The following is an 18513-nucleotide window of genomic DNA, read 5'->3' as shown; positions in this document are numbered from 1 at the left end:
CTTTAATTTCAACTTAAATTTTCTGAAATTATATGGAATGTATATACTTGCTCTTTGTTTAGATCCTTCTCTGTCCCCAGAATATCTTCTTAACTAATCCATGTTTATAATTTAAGGGAATAGTTAAAGGTTTCTATCTTCTGAGCAGGCATTATTATCAAGATACCCTGTTAGATGGAATATATCATTAATATATTCCATCTAACAGGGTATCTCTATTTTAAACTGTTTATTGCTTTATTTCATGATCTCCTCAGTTATGGTTTGTATTCTGTCATCTATTTCTTTATATATGTGTATATAAAATATGAACACATTTTATCTTTCCAATTAGATTATTTTTTCCTGTTGAGATGAATGAAAATGGTCTTTGAACATTTTCCTTCAGTTAGGCTCAGCTATGAAAAACTACAAGGCTAATAAAATAAACCTGCTTACAAGTTATTCTTCTAAAATTTGAAGAGTTTTGGAAAATGTGTCATATTATATTAAAGACACCTGCTTATTTATGGAACAATAGATATTTCTGTCTTAGAACTATAAATTAGTTCATTCCTCATCCCTTTTAGGGATTGAATTGGGGGAAAGAATGAGTTCTAGCATGAAAAAACTGCACACACTTAACTATTCCATTAAATTCTGATTTATGGTCTATACTATCTATTTCTCACTATTTCAAATACCTACCCTTTACTCTATTTTTTCTCCTAGTACTCTCTTTCCACACAGGCGACTTTCTAAGGAGCTGAAGAACAGAATAAGACACTTGTTTATAAATCTATAGTTGGAAATACAGACGGTGTCAGGCAAAATTTACTTGCCAAAAATAATGTGTTGTTGCAGATATCTGAAATATTAATGAAGTGAACAAATAAAGCAAAAAAAAAAAATCAGTGTAAAACAAAGACACTATTACTAATAAAACTTCTAAGAGGTGCTGGGTTGTGGCTCAGCAGTAGAGTGCTTGCCTAGCATGTGCAAGGCCCTGGGTTCGATCCTCAGCATAAAAATAAAGATATAAAATTTAAAAAACAAACAAACACAAAAACAAAAATAAAAAAACTCCTAAGACTATCAAGTTGTATATTACAGAAACATTTCTCATATATTAAAGAAATACAGAAGATACATTGTAGATAAGACAGACAAGAGAGACAATATACCTGATATGATGGCACTGAAGGGTAGGGGATCACCACTCCTTGAATCTGATTTCCAATGCTGTTGGGTTGGCCTCCAACTAGGCTCTGACTCTGGGGTTGCTGAACTCCAACTATTCCTTGGTAGTTTTGCTGCTGGTTGGAGATAACTTGAAAACCTGTAAAGGCAAAATGAGTTAAATTCTGTTTTGAGTTTAATATATTCCATCTAACAGGGTATCTCTATTTTAAAAAAGGACTTCTGTGTTCTAAACAACAGAATTTTGTTTTAAGTAGCAAATTGCCAAAACCCTCTAATTTGAGCAACATTTAAAGTGTTTACTAATTTTAAGTAGAATCATCTACAATTTTTCCTTATTAAAATACATTCAAATAAAATATGTTTACAAAAACTTCTTATATAGAAAATTATAGGGTAAAAGACTTTGTTAACATAGAATAATCACTATTCACTTTATATTACAATCTTTTACAACAACCATTTCTTGGGTATCAGGGCTGCCGACATAATTCATGAGGCCTGGTCCAAAAGAAAAAAAATGTAGCTCCCCTTGTTAAAACAGATTAAGAATGTCAAGTTGGTAAGAGCAGAACAATAAAGCAAGCATAAGGCCCCATGCACTGCACTGGTTGCAGGCTCATGAAACTAGCCCTGCGAGGGACCAAAAAAAGTGTGTGTGTGTGTGCAGGGAACCATTATTGTAGAATGGCTGCATGTTTAAAAATATCACACTAAGACACAAATCCTTATATTAGGACTATGTCAGACACAGGCAAGTAGGCTTATTCGTTAATTTTTTTTTTAGATTATTTACCTATTATTATGGTCACTTAGCAAAGAAATATAATTAAATAGCTTAAGTAATTTACTTGATTCAATCTATACCATGAAGGCATTATTGGTAATTTCAGTAGTATGTTAACATTAGAAATTTACTTTGATAAAGTGAACTTGTCACTTAGCTTAATTAAGACTATATAATTTAAAAGTAGAGTCGTGAATGTCAGTTGTATTTTGTTTCTTGATCCTAAGAGGACTCACTCAGGTATACCAATTAGCTCAAGGCTCATGGGAACTACAAAATGCTACCACAAATTCTTTTTTTAAAAAGAAACAAGATAAAAATAACTTATCATTTAGTTTCAGGGCACTGAAGAAAAGTTTTTACAAAAATGAACTGAATTCTAGTACTGCTTATATAAACTCCAACAGGCAAAGTCCAATGTTTCCCCAGTAACACCACAAACACATTTTGCTCTCTTATATCAGTTTTCATTTCCATCTTCATTTATCTCAAAATCAAGAGAAATTGCAAAGATATTTTAACTATTGGCTACAGACAATAATATCACTATAAACACTTAGAAGTCTTAAGGATTCTGCGTAAGGATTAAATAATTGAATGTACTCTAGCATCCACTTTCTTTAAAGACACAAAGTTTATCTGGTAGCTAAACAATATATTAACCACAACAATGTCAAAACCTATAGCGAATCTTTTAACAGTAAAGGATTTTTGTAAAATGATGCTATTTCTATGGCAATAGTACTACATAGCTATGTTTTGAATGACTTTTACCAATCTTACTTTGTACAAAAAAAATGTATATTCTAATTCCTCATCTGTCAGAAAACAATTGATAATAAGCTGTCTCCTAAACTATTCTCCCTTGTGTATTTCCTGCATACTACTACTTAAACTTGGAGGTAGGCAAAGGGAGAGAGCAGAAGAATCTTCTTCCTCACTTAAAAAAAAATAAAAAATATATATAATTGTAGATGGATACAATACCTTTATTTTATATATTTATATGTGATGCTGAGGATCAAACCCAGTGCCTCACCCACGCTAGGCAAGCCCCCTACCATTGAGCCATAATCCCAGCCCTTCTTCCTCACTTTTTGTTAAAAACTTTTTTTTTTATAGTTGTAGATGGACATCATACCTTTATTTGTTTAGTGGTGCTAAGGATCAAACCCAATGCCTCACCCATACTAGGCAAGTACTCTGCCACCGAGTTACAGCCCCAGCCCTTCTTTCTCACTCACTTTTTAATCTAACAATTAACATTCAACTCTATTTTCAGTTCATCAAATGACAGTATTTCAAATTCGTATAACAAATTGCAAACATCATTGAAACATAGTGACATATCTTCGTATCCTAGAAAAATAAAGGACAGGAATAAAATAAAATACAAATAGGATATCTTGTGTTGGAAACGCCACCTCTCAATATATACACACAAGCATATATCACAGCATCAGAATCTGGGCTCAATTCTGTACATATTGGGAAAATGACAGCTAACAAGGAATTGGATGAATTATAGTCTACTAACAAACAAAACAAACAGTGGATACCTGGCAGAATTCCCTGTAACATAATCAGAATTAAAATACTTTGACTTAAATAGTCACATTCCCTTAAGAAACTTTAAATGTTTTGTCTATTCCTTTTTTTTATAATTTTTGGGTAGTGCTGGGAATTGAACCCAGGGCCTTTTGCATTCTAGACATGCACTCTTTCACTGAGCTAAATCCCCATCCTGCATATTACTTTTGTAGTTTACCAAAAATATTCAAGGTTATAGGCTGTCTTAGAAGCAGCTTTGGGAAAAAAAAAGGCCAATTTAAGTACAAATGTGGTTCTCATTTTTAAAATTACCTAATTTTGGAAGACTCATCTTAGAGGTACCCTATCTAAAATTCTCTTATGAAGGGAATCTAATTTTCATTAATTCACACTTATTGCCACCCACACATACACATATCCATATAAATACCATGCATATTTTGAAAATGTGACAACATAATGTGAAATCTGATACATCTGACCCCAGCACCTGGTCATTCATTACAGAAGGTAGTAAAGAGGATACCATTTGCCCGCTGGGTTGTATAAAGTAAGTGTGACAGGGTTCTTTTCTTTGACATAAGGATTCTTAGAATCACAAGATAAGCAGTATAGCACTGTGAAAATAAGAAGGAGAAATTATTCCTGATATCCATGGAGATAGTGAATTTGTGCTTGGACTTAAAAGAACATTCCAGCCAAAAGCAAAGGTCTGGAAAAAATAAAAAGTAAATAATATGTTTGAAGAATAGAAAATACTCAGGAATGACAGGATATGGTACGTAGAGTGAAAAGCAAAAGATTAAAAGCAGAAGAGTACTGATGGAGAAGCAAAGTTTTACAAGCAGGAAGAGTGGTGAAAATACCAGGAAGTTCCAGATTTTAAAGATTATGAAAGTAGAAAAACCACTAACATTAGTACTTCACTAAGAAGACTCGAACATGTCTTTGAGTAAGAGTGTAGATACTAAAAATAAGAATGCCAAGCACTTTTAAAAGAAAATACCATCCTAAAAAGCTCTTGTCCATTTCTTCATAACTGTTCATTGCCTTACATCATTATCTATTGGCAACATAAACTTTATCCTGCTAATTCTTCCCTCATGGTTTGTGTACACTTCTAAAAAATAGAAATGATATGCTTCTTTGGAGTAAAGAAAGAAATTTAAACACCATTACCCTTTTAAGAAAAACAATCCGATCTATATTAGCTCTCACTCAGCTAGGCCAAAATGTGGACATTAGATATTTTCCCTTAGGGAAACAATGGGGGAAAACATATTAATAGACTAGAACCCAAATAATATATGCTTCTACATAAAACCAGTAGTTAATGTGTGTGGACAGGTTAAGTATGGCCAGTTTCTCAAGTCTTCACATTTAGTGAATGGTTTCTGATAGCAAAAGATGAATTTAAGTTTTAAGGCAACATTACTTGTGCTGGGTTCTGTCCTCAGCACCACATAAAAATAAAAATAAAGGTATTGTGTCCAACTACAACTAAAACAAAATATTAAAAAAAAGACATAATGAATATAAAGCACATCAGTCTGAAATAAATGGATCGCCCATAATAGCTGAATCATAGAGTTAATTAACCTCTAGGTACTTATTTGATAAGAACATAATAAGCCATTATTTACATCTAATATATTAAGTTTAATGGTATTATTTGAAAATTTCTGAAAAAAGGTGGACACTGAAAACACTTTTTCAAATAATCTTTTTTTTTAAATTTATTTAAAATTTTTTTTTAGTTTTAGGTGGATACAATATCTTTATTTTACATTTATGTGGTGCTGAGGATCGAACCCAGTGCCTCATGCATGCTAGGCGAGCACTCTACCACTGAGCCAAAACCCTAGCCCCTCAAATAATCTTATTTGATCATGAAATAGATATTCATGGAAGAAAATTTGGAAAATACAAAAAAAGTTGCTATAGAAAAAAATCATTTATAAAACACTTTTAATCACCATTTATAACATGTATGGCTAGCCTCATTTTCTACACATATGTATGTTTATATATATATTTATATTCATTACTTAAAGAAATGGGATTATATGATTACTGTTTCAAAACCTTTTTCTATGTAATGCTTCTGCATCTGGTTAATAGAGGTTTTACAAATTATGTGAAGGAAGTATTTAAATAAATTTTCTTAAAATACAGACCTCAAGTTTAGTAATCAAAGAATAATAACTCAAAAGACAAAATATTTTAGGACAAACTTTGTTATCTTCCTGTGATCAGGATGGGATTCGACCTAAAATTCCTTTGTTTTTTCATTTAGAGTACTATATAGTTATCATTGCCTCAATAGCATCACAAGGTAATGTTAATTGCTAACACTCACTACATTTATTAGGTTTCAGGTACTGTTTTGAGTACTTGCCATAAAAATTAACTCAGTGCTCATATCATGAAACAGGTATAATTATTATCCCTTCTTTGGTATAACCCCTTCTTTGGATAAGAAAATAAAGGCATAAAGAGATTCATACCTTGCCCAAGGTTACTAGCTTTTATAGTGTAGTTGGGATCTGCACATAGCAGTCTGATTCTAAAACTTTTAGGGACAAATGCTGAAGTAGATAGAGTATTATAGTAATATACAAAGAAGTAGGACCTGACCTTAGATGATAGCTAATGTGAATTTAAGGGCTAAAACCACACCATATTTAAAAGTTTAAATAATCAGCCCACAGTGTCCTCTATCTGTGTGTGTGGAGACTGTCCTACATTTTGCCTACTACTCCCAAGATGCACAGTTTGAGACTTGCACTTTAAAGTTACACTTCCTTATTATAGTTATATTTCACACATATAAAACAGTGGGGAAAGGGAAGAAGAACTCAAGTCATTAAGTATTTAAGGTTCCACGTCCCACAGATTTTTTTTTTCCTTTTGTTTCTCAGACTGAGTTATTTACATGTCAATCTCCAATATTCCTCTTTGCCTCAGAGGCTGTTTTTGCTCAAAATATTTATTCTGTTGCCAATTCCAGATGAGTCTAAAGAATTCTCTAGCAGAATTTTCACAGATGGTGGCTGTCTTCTCTACAAAGTCAGGATGCTTTGCCAAGAAGTCAGACTTTACACCCCTGGCATGATGCCAGCTTTAACCTGGACATCTTGTGTGCAAGGGGAGCAGTCTGTTTCACAAACGAAGTCTTGAAGTTCTGTGAAGTAATGCCTTTTCCCCATCCACTGAGTACATTCATTCATTTTTACCTTTGATAATAAGAAAACATACCAGGCTTCAACCACAGTGGGAGGGAGTAATCAGGGCCTGAGGAACCTAAGACTGTGGCAATTAAAAGTATAGTTAACATTTGATGCTCTGCATGACTGGTAATCGGGAGGGAAATTTTAGGGGCATTAGGACATGTATCTGAGCTCTTCCTTCAAAAGTCTTGATGAGATGTTTGACCACTGTTCCAATAATTTTAGCAAATTATTGCTAAAAGTATATAGTTTCAGAATATACTTTCTAAAGAGTAGGATATTCAAGGTTATTAAAAGATTATTGGGGCTGGACATAGTGGTGCACACCTGTAACCCCAGCAGCTCAGGAGATTGAGACAGGAGGATTTCAAGTTCCAGGTGAGTTTCAGTAATTTAGTGAGGTCCTAAGTAATTTAGTGAGATTGTCTTAAAAAGGGGCTGGCAATGTAGCTCAGTAGCAAAGTGTCCCTGCGTTAAATCCCCAGTACCAAAACCAAACAAAAAAGCCAAACAACTGGATTTCTCTAATGCAAGAAGACTGTAGGACCCAAGATTGGGTTGATTGGCTCAAGTTATTATAACTGTAAGCAAAACTAGAACTATTTAGATGCCAAGCACTAAAAAACTAAAACCAAAAAACTCACCCCCAATATTGTTGTTCAATTCTAATCAAAGATAAGAATTTCACTGTTATTTATGTAAGAAGAAAATCATTAATAATGTAATTTAGTATAAACATAAAGAATCACTAAATTACAGGCATGCCTCAGTATACAATTGCTTAATAAAATTTTATAAGAACTGTCACAATTCCTCTGAAACTTTGTTTAAACAAAGCAATTTCAGGCTACTGAGGTAGGTTGTTATGGAGTAGCACCTATTAAAGAGACACTTTCATTCAGGTCCCTTATGTAATTATTCAGACAAAAGGAAGAAGGGAAAATAGTTCTGATAGTTTCAAAAGTATAGTCTGAAGACTGTCAAGTATGAGAAAAAAATCCAGTGATCTGGAAAAGAGGGAGAAGGTTGAGGATTAGGAAGGAGAAGTAGATTCCTGAAGAATGAAAAGTTCTATTAGGTTAAAAAAAAAATAGAGTACTTTCAGTATTCTGACATTTAATATATCACCAACTTAGTTACAATGTCAATTATTCTTTCTTAATTAAAAAGTATGTTTCTGTCAAGTGCACCAACTTCTTTGAACAAAGAGAAGCACTGTTTGGTATACAATTTTGATTTTTACAGAGATATGAATTCTAGTCAAATAAATAATAATCTCATTTACCAATCCAATAAATAATCTCATGTTAACAACAACAACAACAACAAAAGTATGTTTCTATATTATAGACTTTAAAAAAATTCTGTGATACAGCTGGATTTAACCTGGAAATTAAAGGAATATAGGATAACTTTTATAGAAATGTTTGTCAATCTTGGGAGAAAGTATCTACATTGTAGAGCATGCAATACCAATAATAATACCAAATGGAATTAACATCTAGATCTCAACACAGGTGCTTGTTAACCCTACCATTTTCCTTTGGTAAAGGAATGCATAGTTGCAATAATATCCCATTTCTTCCAGCACTTTCAGAGGAAAGCACAATCAATTCTGCAAGCTGAGAGAACTAGGACAATATAAATTGATGGCTCAGGCACTTCCCTGGAGGGCCCCAAAGAAAATTCTATTTTAAACTCTATTTCACTTTAACAGAGAAGGGAGCAAGAAAGAAATACAGTGTTCAGCAAAAAAGTAGACTTTAATAGGCTAGTTTTATTTTATATAAGTGACCTGAGCTAGCTTTTGTGTTAAAGGAAAGCATTCTTAATAACAGATTAGATACAATCAGAAAGATAATAGAAGAAATGAAGAATGACTTAGAACAGCCATAAATCTAAGGTTATTTCCCTTAACAGTAGTATTAAAATTTTTAAGTCTGAACTTGTACAGGAGCAGCACTGTGAAAGTAGCTGGTTTTTTATTTAAAAAGATGAGCTATTTTGCTAAATCTAAATTTATTTGTAAATTAGAAGAACTATTTCCAAATTATCAAACTCTCAGGCTTATAATCCCAGTCATCTTTCTATTTGTGGCATTATTTTAGTGGGCAGGCAAGTTCAATTAAGGTTAGTCCCTCAGGCATATTTGGAAGGGGATAGCTGTCATCATACTTCACTATTCTTTCTCTCCATCATTCTCTGTTCTCCTACCTTTGTGCCCCAAATAAACATAAATACAAAACAAAAAACCCCTCAATTCTAATTAAATCAGCTACACAGATGTTTTAATTCTCAGCTGTTTAAATGACTATCCTATTGAACAACTCAAGGAAATCTCGGGGTACTTACCAGATATATTTGGCTCCAGATTTCAGTGGCAGCAGATTAATGGAGAAGGGAAAAGGGAAATAGGTGGATTTGTAGGTATTACAAAATGTCTGATTCTGTGCTGCTCACAATGCTAAGAAATGCTCAGAGAATCAATGAAAACATAAGGCTAGCCAGGGCTACCACCTAGTAACACAAATACAAAATTCCTTTTACCCGGTAATAGTGTCAAATAAAGAAATTATTGACTTTCCTGTAGTCTCTATTTGACACAGCTGAATATCCTATCAATATGTTCCCTCCTCTGCTCACCTAAAGTGGTATTTCTTCCTTGCTTGCCTTTAAACTCAAGTTGCTCTTAAATTTATGCCCTGCAATTCTGTCAGTGGTCTGCATGTCTTATGCTATTTATCCTAAATCATGTTTTCTATAGTGTAGTTCATCATGATCTGACCATAGTTTGCTGGTAACAAACCTTAATAAATTTGGAATCACATGGTTGAGTTATTGGAAAGCTGACTGAAGGTATAAATTTACTGATATTTGCCAACTGGTTGCAAAACTAAAACTATATTTAGTTTTACAGAATTATTTTCTCATAGGCATGCAATAATAACCCAGTTTGAAAAAAAAATGAATTATATCCTTGGCCCAAGTAGCTTCAAATGCATTTAGGTATCTTAGGTCCATTTGAAGGCATGCTTTAATTTATAATGTCCCTAAAAATTTGTGTAGCAATAGGAAAAAGACATATTTGACTTCTGCTAATGAGTTTGGCATGCTTAAGACAATAAACTTTTTTTGATAAGCTCCAAACCATACTGAATCTGGCATTCAAATCTGCTTTGGAAAAGAAATTAAAGCAATAGTTTTCATGAATTTTTAAAAGGTAAATTATATTAAGCCAAGGTTATCACTTAAATTAAATGCTTATTTCTGAGTATGATGCATGATTAAAAGGCAGTTACAATTAATGGAAATTATAAACAAATGTTAATAGCTCAGCATTAAAAAAAAAAAAAAAAAAAAAAAAAAAAGCAAAAAGCAAAAAGCAGTGGAAATCTGAGTAAAAAGAAGCCAGGAAGCAGCTGAAAAAGAGACCGGTTCACTGTGAGAAATGTAAGCCTCTCAGACAGTGCTACGGCCCCGAATCCAACAGCTCAGGAACAAGGCCAATTATAGCAAAATATTAAACATGTATGGTGAAGCTGCAAACTTTTAAAAAGAGTTGTAAGAATGAAAGCAGCTGCCTATAAAAGAACCAGGGCTTCAGAAACCTAAAATTTTTGCTATAATTACTACCTGCAGAAGAGTTTTTCTATAGCACACCAAACTCCTCACATGCAGTGTACTTTATAGTATTCAAACTACACATTTTAAAGGGTTAAGATAATACATCTACTATCCAATAGGCAAGTAACATTATCTTCTGAAACAGTTGCTTGTATGACTCTAATTATTGACAGTAAGTTGCTAAGCTGCCGCAAATCAATTCTCTAATACTCATCTTTCTCAACCAGAAATGGCTCACAGGAGATACAGAGAATCATGGAATTTTAGAGTACACAGAGGTTCAATAGACAATACAGTAAAACTCCCTTACTTTTGCAAGTGAGTAAACTAAAACTCAGAGGCTTTAAGTGATACAGCTAACACCAGTTAAAAATGACTAGGAGCCATCAGAATTCTGACTCATAGTTTGCCATTTTTTACACATTATACAACGGACTGTCCAGAATTTCTTCTGTTTCTGTAGATGGGATAACTCAATCTTATTTCAAATGATCATGCTCAGTAGTTTCACATTTTTAATGACTAGTGCATTCATTTCTCAGCAGTCAAATTAATACTATTTCAATTTGGTTTCCTTAATAAGTGGAGATTTATTGTCAGTGAGATCAATGTAACTTCCACTGGCACACACTTGGCTTCCAAAGCATTTCATTCTTGAGAAATCTTTTCAAACTTCTCTCTACCTTCAAAAGGGAAAAATAATAGAAAATTCTGATTTCTTTTCTACTGCCATACCCTACCCAGCCTAATAATAATTGACTCAGCTGGGTTTGTTAATTTGGGCAAAATTTCTTAAAACTCACATATATACATTTAACTATTATTTGAGCCACAGTGAAGAAAATTTGTTCCAAGTTTACCAATGCTTTCATTATTTCATTGAATAATTAGTTTCACCCTTTTATGTAATAAAAGAAAACAACATGCTTCTTGATATTTGTAGGGTATGCAATCGTTGTGTGGCCAAAAAAAAAAAAAAAAAAAAAAAAGTAAAGGATGTGGTAAATTTCTCATTTTAATCAGATTGAGATGGTGAAATAAATACAAGTAGGGGTTGGGGTTCTAGCTCAGTGGTAAAGTGCTCGCCTCGAATTTGGAGGGCACGGGGTTCGATCCTCAGCACCACATAAAAAATAAAATAAAGGCATTGTGTCCAACTAAAAAAATAAATACAAGGATTAAAAAAACTCTAAAAAGGAAATGCTATTGTTTAACTATAAAAAATTCCTTAGACTACATATTTTTATAAGAGTTCAAATTCCTACTAATTCTATAAAAAGATATAATGTAATCATCACCATAGTATCTGCTGGGTAGATTTGCAGGGAAATTTTCTATTATACTTATTAGCATAACAAAAATTCCTCTTAGAAAAGAATGCTTTTCTTTTTTATTCTTCAAACTGAATGAGATAAAACTAACTTAAGCTGTAAGAGGCTACTGCATAAAACAACTAAATGGACAAAAGTAGTTTAAAAGTGTCACATTATGTCTAAGTTGTAATAGTCAAGCAAAGGGTCCAAAACTATTCAAAGACATGATTCTCTTTTCTGTGCCTGCATTATCTGACTTATTGTTTCCTTTCCTTTTTTTATGACTAGGCATAGAGAAAACATCACAATTAAAAACATCACCGACAATATGCATATGCTAAAATATCAGATATTTTGGTTCTTGTCTAGGAATTTGTAATCATTTTCCATTAAATGAAAAATTCTTTTGCAGAGATGCATTTGCACTAGCACATTAGTCCCAATTTGTGATTAAAAATTTTTATTTTGTAGGCAGTTTGATTATGAAAAGGATTAAAGATCTTGCCATGGAAAAGAACAAAACTAAAAGACTCACACAATATAGAAAAAAAAATAGTTGCTTGCCTCATTAACAGGGTACAGTAGTGAACTGAATTAATTTGTCAAACAAAAGGTGCTAGCATGAGGATAAATTTCTTTTCTTTTTTTAAATATCATGACATCAATTATAACCAATGTTAGTTTTGGAAGAAAAATCAGACAAAAATATTAAAGAAAAGTCATTCATCTGAGGTCCAGGAAAGTTTAGAAAATAATTTCTATTAGAACAAAACAACAATGTATTTTGTAAAGCATGAGCAGTATCATGACCAATGGTACCATGTATAAAAAACAACTTTTGATATCTTTTGAAATTAGAATATATACTAATTTATATTATTTGACATGGGCTGTATTATTAAGCTTCAGGTAAACCTTAAACTAAAAAGAGTCATATTTGAGACAGAGAACACATTCTCACTTGGCTAAAATGGCCTGTTTGTACTCAACATCCTTTGGAAAACATTTGTCACACGTACAATACAAGGCTAATAATATACAGAAAAGGGAAGAACCTGCATACTAGGTACAGAGGAAACAGGTTAAGGATGTGAAAGTTCTGCTGCAGAATTATGCTAAGTATGGTTTTCATCTGATAAAGGAAGTTGATGAATCATAATGATCACAGGAGCCTGCACCCCTAAGAAGTAAGAGTACTTCTCACCAGATGGGCCAGGCAGAGATGTTTCTCCTGAAGTGGAGATAAGCCCCAGAGTCATACATAATTTCAAGAGCAGCAAACTTCTCAGAGGAGGTGATGGTGCCTCCATGAGTCACACAAACAGCTAGAAATTCTCTAAAGAGACCAACAATAAAATTCTACTTCAACCCCATAGAGTTATGAAAGCCCTGATAAATACCTTATTAAACAATTGGGACATAAGAATACAACTAGTGTGAAGCATATTGTTACACTAATATTACAGCTGTTTTCACAGAAGGCTTGAAGAAAATTTGAAAGAGGGCAAAAGGAAAAGAATGCTGAATTTAAATATATTTTGTATGTCTAGTATTAGACTGAATTTGTTTTCTTTTTCTATATAATCAAGAACGGAAAACAATACACTGAAAATACACATAAAAACATTCCTTTAAGGCATTTTTAATGAGACTAAGATAATAAAATATCATCCCTCAGCTAGAGTTCTCAATCAAATTTAGGTGGTCTTGGTCTTTGTTTCTGGTTAGCCCTTAAGAAGACACTTTGCATTGCCTTGCCTCTCTTTGCTGTTTTGAGGCTGCAGAGGGCTTCTATTACCATAGCAGTGAGGACTAGGCAGCTGCACACCACATTCTTAGCCTGGCAGAACCTTCCCATTGTGGCTCTCATCCCTTTAGAATACAAATCTGACAGTGTGCTGGTTTCTGGAGACTTCTAAGATATGTTCACTTTTTAAATCTCACTGGCTTACATACTCATATGTATGTACATATTTAGATCCTTGAATGTGATAGTATCTTAATTAATTTTGAAATTTTATGAAAAAAAGCAATATCCACAGCTAATAATGCATGACATCAGAAATGTGACTCACCTGTCTGCTGTGCAGGCTGTGGCAGTGGTTGGTTTAGATGTGAACTGTAATGGACAGAAGGGACAGGGCGATACTGAGGCTGATTGGAGTGATAGTGGCCTGGAGCACAATAACAGGCTGGCATCTAGGATTATAAACATTGAAGACAAAAATCAATTTCATTTGCAAATTTCCCCCACCCTTGTGAGGAACATTAGAGTATATGAATAATAATTCTTTCCAGCCATCAATCAACTGAAACCCGATTTTCTAATTTTTACATTTAATGGAAAAAGTTAAAAAATTCAAACATACAGTATACACTAATGTGCCCACCAATCATTATTTATTTCAGATTTCCCTCTTTTTTAAAGCCAAATACTACTGAAATAACAGGATCTTGTAAGTTGCTGAGGCTGTCTTTGAACTTGTGATCCTGCTGCCTCAGCCTCCTGATTCGCTGGAATTACAGGTATGTGCCACCATGCCTGGCTATAGTTCTATAAATGTCTTAAACTTTTACTATATATCTACAATCTACACATATATTGTTGAGTGTTTAAAAATGTTAATTTGTGGTACTTTACTATATACAACTTCATGAAACTTATTTTGCGATTAAAATCGTTTATGAAACTTATCTTCGTTGAAACATGTACTGCTAGCTCAGTTAACTGCTGAATATCATTCACTGCATAAATAAACCAGTTTATCCACTTCCATACCAATACACTATTGCACATGTCACTTTTTACTTTTCCTCACATTTCCTTTGATTTATTGATTTATTTTTCCTTTCAGAGCTATTCATATCAGTTGTGAATTTCTCTTAATTTGACCTAGGATGAGGTGAAGAATAAATAAATAATTCAGTGGAGCGTAAGTAGGCTCATTTTAGAGAGGGCACAGGCTTCCTCAGGTTCTGTTCTTTTGATTAGATTACTTCTAAGAAGATCAGAGATCTGTGGTGATCTTTAAGGGTACCCATCTCATCTGAAAACCAGCCAAGCATAAAATTCCTTTACTGGTTATAGTCTGAAAATCTCCAAAGTTCATGGCAGTTTTCCTGCCTATGATACACTAGAATAGATGTTAATATATATGGGATCTCTTCATTTACTTTTTTTCCTAGAAGTATCAGCAAGTAACTGGTAAAACCTGAAATCATCATATTCATCATTATGCTTTCTTTTATTCCTTGTAATTAAAAAAAGACATCATATTTATTTAGTTGTAGTTGGACACAATATCTTTATTTATTTATTTTATGTGGTGCTGGGGATCGAACCCAATTCCTCAAGTATTCGAGGCAAGCGCTCAACCACTGAGTTACAATCCTAGCCCCAAGACATCACTTTTTAAGGCAAAAATTGTAACATTATTTTTGTTTTTACAATGCATACAGATGCAATATATATGACAACAATAACAAAAGATAAAGAGAGGGTAAATGGTATTATACTGTACATGACTGCTATACTTTCAAAAGTCACTCGAGGTAGACTTTGGTGAATTAAAGGTACATATCATAGTCCCTACAAAAACAAACATTCACAAGTTTCATAGGGATGTAGATAAAAAGACAGAAAATGGAATATTTAAAGCTCAAATCAAAAGGCAGGAAAAGAAACAAATAGAAATAAGATATATATAGGAAATGGAAAACGAATAGCAACATGGTATATCTAACTATGTCAATAAATATGTTAAATCTAAAGGGTCTAGTAATACTTCCATCAGAATGGATAAAAATCTAAAACCCAACTATGAAATAGACATAAGACAAGCTTTAAGTGAAAGGTTAGAAATAAAAGTATAAAGAAGAGGACACACCATTTAAATGCTACTTGAAGGAAAGCTTATGTCATATTATCTTCAATCTCAGGTAAAACAGAATGCAAAACAAGAAATACTAAAGAGAAAAACATTTCAAAATGATACGAGTTTATTTATCAGGAAGATATAATAAAAATAAGTTGCCTGACACAGATTCAAATACTATAAAAAATGGACAAAATTTAATGGAGAAACAAATTTAAAACAAAAAACAATATGAAAAAAATGAACAATTTAAGTACATATAAAAACATGATGTTTATTAAGAGTGGAAGACTTAAGATGGCAATGATGTCCGAAGAGATCTATATGTTCAGGATTATATCTATCAAAATTCCAATGGCCTTGTTTGCAGAAATGGAAGTTTGTTTTGAAATTCATGGGGAAATACAAGAGACCTGAAAGTCAAAATAATCTTGAAAAAGCGCAAACTTGGAAGACACATAATTTCCATTAAAAAAAATTAATGTACTAATGATATGAAGACAAAAATATAGAATAATGAAGTAGAGTCAAAACAAAACACAAAAGCCCCTTATAGCTGGGCACAGTGGCACACGCCTGTAATCCCAGCAGCTTGGGAGGCTGAGGCAGGAGGATCTCAAGTTCAAAGCCAGCCTCAGCAAAGTGAGGTGCTAAGCAACTCAGTGAGACTCTGTCTCTAAATATAAAATAAGGCTGAGGATGTGGTTCAATGACTGAGTGGCTCTGAGTTCAACCCCTGGTACCTACCTGACTCCCCAAAACCCTTACATTCAAGGTCTATTGATATTCAACAAAGTACCAAGACTCTTCAAGGGGAAAAACAAAGTGCCCTCAATAAATTATGACAGAATAATCAAATAATCACACAAATACTTTACAAAAGAATGAGAGGTGCCCTTACTTCATAACACAAAAATTAACTCAATATGGATACATGACCTGAATACAAGAGCTAAAGTCATAAACTTCTTAGGAGAAAACATAGTCAAAAACCTGCACGGCCTTGTTTTGGGAATGGATTCTTAGATATGCTATTGAAAGTGAGCAACAAAAGAAAATACAGATGATGTAGACTTTATTAAAATTAAAAACTTCTGTACATCAAAGAATGTAATCAACAAAGTGAAAAGACAACTTTATAGAATGGGTAAAAATATTTGCAAATCATACATCTAATAAAGGTCCTAGGGGCTGGGAATGTGGCTCAGGCAGTAGCGCGCTCGCCTGGCATGCGTGCGGCCCGGGTTCGATCCTCAGCACCACATACCAACAAAGATGTTGTGTCCGCGAGAACTAAAAAATAAATATTAAAAATTCTCTCTCTCTCTTTAAAAAGAAATAAAAAAATAAAGGTCCTAATGTCCAGAACTCATAAAGATTTATTATAATTCCACAACATAGAGATCAACATAGGCTATACAATGATTCCAAAGATATTGAAAGTATGATATAAGGGGGATATTAGGAACAACTTTATGCCAAAAAATTTGTAACATAAATGAAATGGACTCAAATTATCAAATCTGATCCAAAGAGAAACAGGAAATTGTAATAGCTCTAAGAAATTCAATCTGAAATTTAAAAATTTTCTTTGCAAAAAGCTTCAGGCACAGATGATTCAATGATGAATTCTAACAAAAAATTTAAGAAGAAATAGCAAAATTCACACACAAAATCCTACAGAAAATAAAGGAGGGAGAATAATACCTAATTCATTTTGAGGCCAGTATGGTACCACCCTGATGATAAAACCAGAGACATTATAAGCAACTATAGACTAATATCCTTCATCAACACAGATGCAAAAGTACTTTATACTAACAAATTTACTCAGCAAAATATAAAAAGAATACTCTACCATGACTAAATGGGTCTGCTCCAGAAAATAAAAGTAAGTTAAACATTGAAAAGTTAGTCAACCTCAACAACTGAATATTTCAAAACAATTGAGAGGATAATGACTGTTCCCAACAAAAAGAAATAACAAAATATCTGAGGGGGTAGATATGACAATTACCCTGATCTGCTCATTACATACTGTATAAATATACTGAAATGTCACATTATACCCCAGAAATATGTACAAATATGTTATTTCAAAATAAAAAAATTTAAAATAACCAGTCAAAACAATTCACCATATTCACAGAATTAAAGGAGAGAAATCACAAGATAACCTCAATAGATACCGAAAAATCACTCCAAAAAATTTAATACTCTTTCATGGTGAAGAGTCTTAACAAATTAGGAATAAAAGGGAACTTCTTCAACTTGACAGAATATGTTTAAAAAGCTTGCAGATAAAACCACACTTAATGATGAAAGCCTGCATTCCTTCCCCCTATGATTGAAAACAAGGCAAGAATATGTACTTTCAAAACTTCTATTCAAGTTGGGAGTGGTGGCATAAACCTGTAATCTCAGTGGCCTGGGAGGCTGACACAGAAGAATGGCAAGTTCAAAGCCAGTCTTAGCAACTTAGTTAGATCCTGTCTCAAAATCAAAATAAAAAAGGGCTGTGGTTTAGTGATTCATCACCCTTGGGTTCAATCCCTGGTACCAAAACAACAACCACCCCCGACCCCCCAAACCTTTACTTAATATTGTATTGGAGTATTTCCCTTGTCAATGAGGCAAGAAGAAGAAAAAACAACAGGCATACAGATTGGAAAAGATCATGGAAATAATCTTGGGTGTAGAAAATTCTAAGCTGTCTACAAAAAAACCTACTAGAATAACTGAATACAAAGGCCACAGGAGAGCAGGTGTAGCTCAATGGTGGAGCCTAGCATATGGGAGGCTGTGGGTTGGATCTGTAGTACTGCAATACAAAACAAAACCACAGAATACAAGATCAACTTATTCCTATATTTGAGATACTAACAATTAACAAATAGAAAATTTAAAAACAATTCTCTTTAGAATAGCATTTAAAAACATGAAAATAAAAACTG

The 18513-nt window shown here is 33.2% G+C and overlaps 1 protein-coding gene across 5 annotated transcripts in view; it reads right to left on the bottom strand.

Annotated features, from left to right (window-relative positions):
• Nucleotides 1–18513, bottom strand: part of R3hdm1 (R3H domain containing 1) — a 95704-nt gene that overhangs the window by 31882 nt on the left and 45309 nt on the right. For all 5 annotated transcript variants that reach the window (XR_003300668.2, XM_026387814.2, XM_026387821.2 and 2 more), the window contains 2 exons: nucleotides 13760–13883; nucleotides 1164–1318 (listed from right to left, as the gene is read on the bottom strand). Coding sequence is in view for 4 of the 5 variants with exons in the window: in XM_026387814.2 (XP_026243599.1) it covers nucleotides 1164–1318; nucleotides 13760–13883 (279 nt within the window). In the remaining variant the exon portion in view is untranslated. The remainder of the gene's footprint in view (nucleotides 1–1163; nucleotides 1319–13759; nucleotides 13884–18513) is intronic.

The sequence above is a fragment of the Urocitellus parryii genome, chromosome 1, assembly GCF_045843805.1.
Source record: "Urocitellus parryii isolate mUroPar1 chromosome 1, mUroPar1.hap1, whole genome shotgun sequence".
Classification (NCBI taxonomy): Eukaryota; Metazoa; Chordata; class Mammalia; order Rodentia; family Sciuridae; genus Urocitellus; species Urocitellus parryii.
This window is presented reverse-complemented; position numbering and strand designations above follow the sequence as displayed.